The 3,241-nt window shown below is 38.5% G+C and overlaps 1 protein-coding gene across 1 annotated transcript; it reads right to left on the bottom strand.

Moving 5' to 3' along the window:
- Positions 1-1,655: 1,655 nt before the first annotated feature.
- LOC108943553 (secreted RxLR effector protein 161-like) lies at positions 1,656-2,389 on the bottom strand. Its single transcript, XM_070198335.1, has 2 exons — positions 1,947-2,389; positions 1,656-1,839 (listed from the first exon to the last, which is right to left on the bottom strand). Exons 1-2 carry the CDS (start codon positions 2,387-2,389, stop codon positions 1,656-1,658), a joined length of 627 nt encoding a protein of 208 aa, XP_070054436.1.
- Positions 2,390-3,241: the final 852 nt, after the last annotated feature.

A 3,241-nucleotide genomic window follows, 5' to 3' on the forward strand; every position in this document is an offset into this window, starting at 1 on the left:
ACCCATACACAACTAACGACGTAGGAAGTAAGTGAGAGTATTTCAAATACCCTCCTTTAGATGATCAAAGCTAGCATTTACTGAAACAAATACCCATCGATCCTGTCATGCACCTCCTTGAAATCTTTGACTGCATTTTCTGCTAACTTGAGAATCTTGACCCTTATCTTTGATACATCGGACCATGTCTCCTTGGAGATGGCATGAATATCCCCTATGGTTAATTGAGTTGAAGCAAGAAGGTCCTTGATGATGGTCAGCTTTTTGTCAATGGCAGTCAATTTCTCCACAAGTTCAGGATCACTCACACCAAGATGGGAACCAGAAGCTTTGACCTTTGATTCAGTCTGAACAGTCTTGATTTCTGCTTCTTGCTTCTTTACCCAGGTACCCTTAACACGCACATACCCCATACTGGCAAAAGCTCTTGAGTTGTAAGATTTGGTGACAGAGACAAAAGGGTAATTAGAAATAGAGATGTTATGGGCTTCTAGGAGATGAGTGATAACCATACCATAAGATAGACTAGTGGGGTCATCGGAACTTTCAACCATAAAGTTTATGACCCAGGAGGATAGTTTATTTTAAGCTTGGTCACTAGACAATAAACAAGAAATGTATCTCGTTGAGAGAAAGTGGAGAATGAACCAGTGCGAGGGAGAAGGGTTGTTACTACAATGTGAGCGAGAAACCGAGTTTCAAACATCATTGGGACCTAACTGGTTAGGAAGGGAATCAGAGCGAGACTCGGCTATGCAGTGCTTTTCTTGATCAAAGGTAATTTCAAACTCTTCAGGCCATGTATTTTTGAAAAGTATGGGAAAACCAGAACACTTACACTGAAAATTTGAGTCAAACAGGGCACAATGTAGAATAATGCGCTTTCCTATAACTAAAGATTCCAACTTATCAGGCTTGTTATAATGGACATTAGCATAAAACATCCTCACTAGGGATTCATAAACTTTAGGAGGCGGTGGAGAGAGGAAATTTGACCAACCTTGGAATTTGAAAATTTCTTTTACCTTACAGTTGAGGGCTTCCATGTCTTTTAGATCGACCACTCTGCCATGGACAATGGAATTCTCTTTGAGGATAATGAAGGAGTCTCTATTTGGAGTATCGTAGAAATTAAGGCCTAACTCTAGAGAGCTTGAGAGGTCTATTTTGGATTTCTTAGGGGTAAAGGATTCAGGAGGTTCTTCCATGGGTCGCTTTCCAAGAGCTTTCTCATTCATTCAATGAGTATGGTCAGACGGCTCTGCCTGAGAGGAGGGAAACCCTTCAAAATGATCAGAACCTAAGTCTACTTGTTCCGGGGGCTGAGAAGAGGGTTTTGCCTTGGAACGGGTACTTTTTTTTATGGAGGCAAAATGATTTTTTGAGTGTTTTGCCATTGAAGGATTTTGGAGAAGGGTTCTGAGCGATAGGACCGATGCAGAAGGGTAGAGATTGAGAGGTTTAAAAAGAGGAGATTTGACGGTTGAGTACAGAAAAGGAAAAGTCGTCAGTAAAAGGACATGATGATTGATTTTTCTTCCTATAGAGTTGTGACTAATGGGAAAAGAGAGGGAAAACGGAGGCGCATAATTAATAACACTTACACACAAAAGAAAACTTTAGCCACGTAAAGAATTAAAATTAACACATAAGTCCTAATTTTTTAGATTAAGCGAAACAATGCCAAGTAATTCTCTCAAAGTGCAGAATTTGTCCTCAAGCAAGGGCTTTGTAAAAATGCCTGCTAATTGATCAATAGTGCTAACAAATGACAATTCTATACTTTCCTTAGTGACATGATCTCTGATGAAGTGATGCTTAATATCTACATACTGAGATCTAGAATGATGCACAACACTAGAATTGTCACAAATATTTGAATAGGTTTCAAAGATAATTCATAGTCACCCAGTTGATGAGACATCAAAAGTAATTGTGCACAACACTGTCCAATAGCAATGTACTCTGCCTCAGCTGTGGATAGTGCAATTGAGCCTTGTTTCTTGCTGTTCCAGGATATTAATGCCTTTCCCAGTAATTGATATGTTCCACTAGTGCTTTTCCTGTCTTCTGTATCACCTACAAGATCATCATCTGAAAATTCAAGCTTAAAATTGTTAGATCGTGGGTTCCATAGTCCATATGAAATCGTTCTGATAAGGTGATGAATTATCCTCTTTACTGGTGTCAGATGAGATTCCTTAGGAGCTAGCTGAAACCTGGCACATTTACACACACTGAACATGATATATGGTCGACTAGCAATTAAATAAAGTAAAGAGTCAATCATCCCACGATATTTTGCTTCATCCACTGAATTTCCTTTCTCGTCCTTATCAAGACTTCTTGATGGACTCTTTGGTGTACCAATTGCTTTAGCATTGCTCATGCTGAATTTTTGAATCAATTCCTTTGTGTACTTGGTATGACAGATAAAAGTTCCCTCCTCAGATTGTTGAATTTGAAGTCCAAGGAAAAAGTGAGTTCTCCCATCATACTCATTTCGAACTCACTCTGCATGAGATTAAAAAATTCCTTGCACAAGAGAGAGTTAGCAATTCCAAAAATAATATCATCAACATAGACTTGGATAATGAGATTACCTTCAGAAGATCTTTTGATAAATAACGTAATATCTACTTTACCTCTTGTGAATCCATGATCAATTAGGAATGAACAAAGCCTTTCGTACCAGGCTCAAGGAGCTTGTTTGAGTCCATATAGGGCTTTAGTCAACTTATACACGTAGGAAAATTGTGAGTTTTCAAAATCAGGAGGTTGTTTTATATATACCTCCTCATCAATAAAGCCATTTAAGAAAGCACTTTTAACATCCATTTGAAAAAGTTTAAAACCTTTAAAGGATGCCTATGCAAGAAAAATATGTATTGATTATAACCATGCTATCGGAGCAAAGGTTTCATCATAGTCGACTCCTTCCTGCAGTGAATAGCATTGAGCTACTAATCTGGCCTTGTTTCTGACTACCTTTCCATCCTCATTCAACCTGTTTTTGAACACCTATTTGGTTCCAACAACAGTAGTATTTGATGGCTTAGGTAACAGTTCCTATACTTGATTCTTGTCGAATTGATCGAGTTCATCCTGCATAGCTTGTACCAAGCTGGAGTCTTTAAAGGATCTATCAACTTTCTTTGGCTCGATTTGAGAAATAAGTGCAATATTTGCCTTCTTCTTGAGAGCTCTCCTGATTTTCATTCCTTCGCTTGGATCCCCTATG

The sequence above is a fragment of the Nicotiana tomentosiformis genome, chromosome 3 (assembly GCF_000390325.3).
Source record: "Nicotiana tomentosiformis chromosome 3, ASM39032v3, whole genome shotgun sequence".
Lineage (NCBI taxonomy): Eukaryota > Viridiplantae > Streptophyta > Magnoliopsida > Solanales > Solanaceae > Nicotiana > Nicotiana tomentosiformis.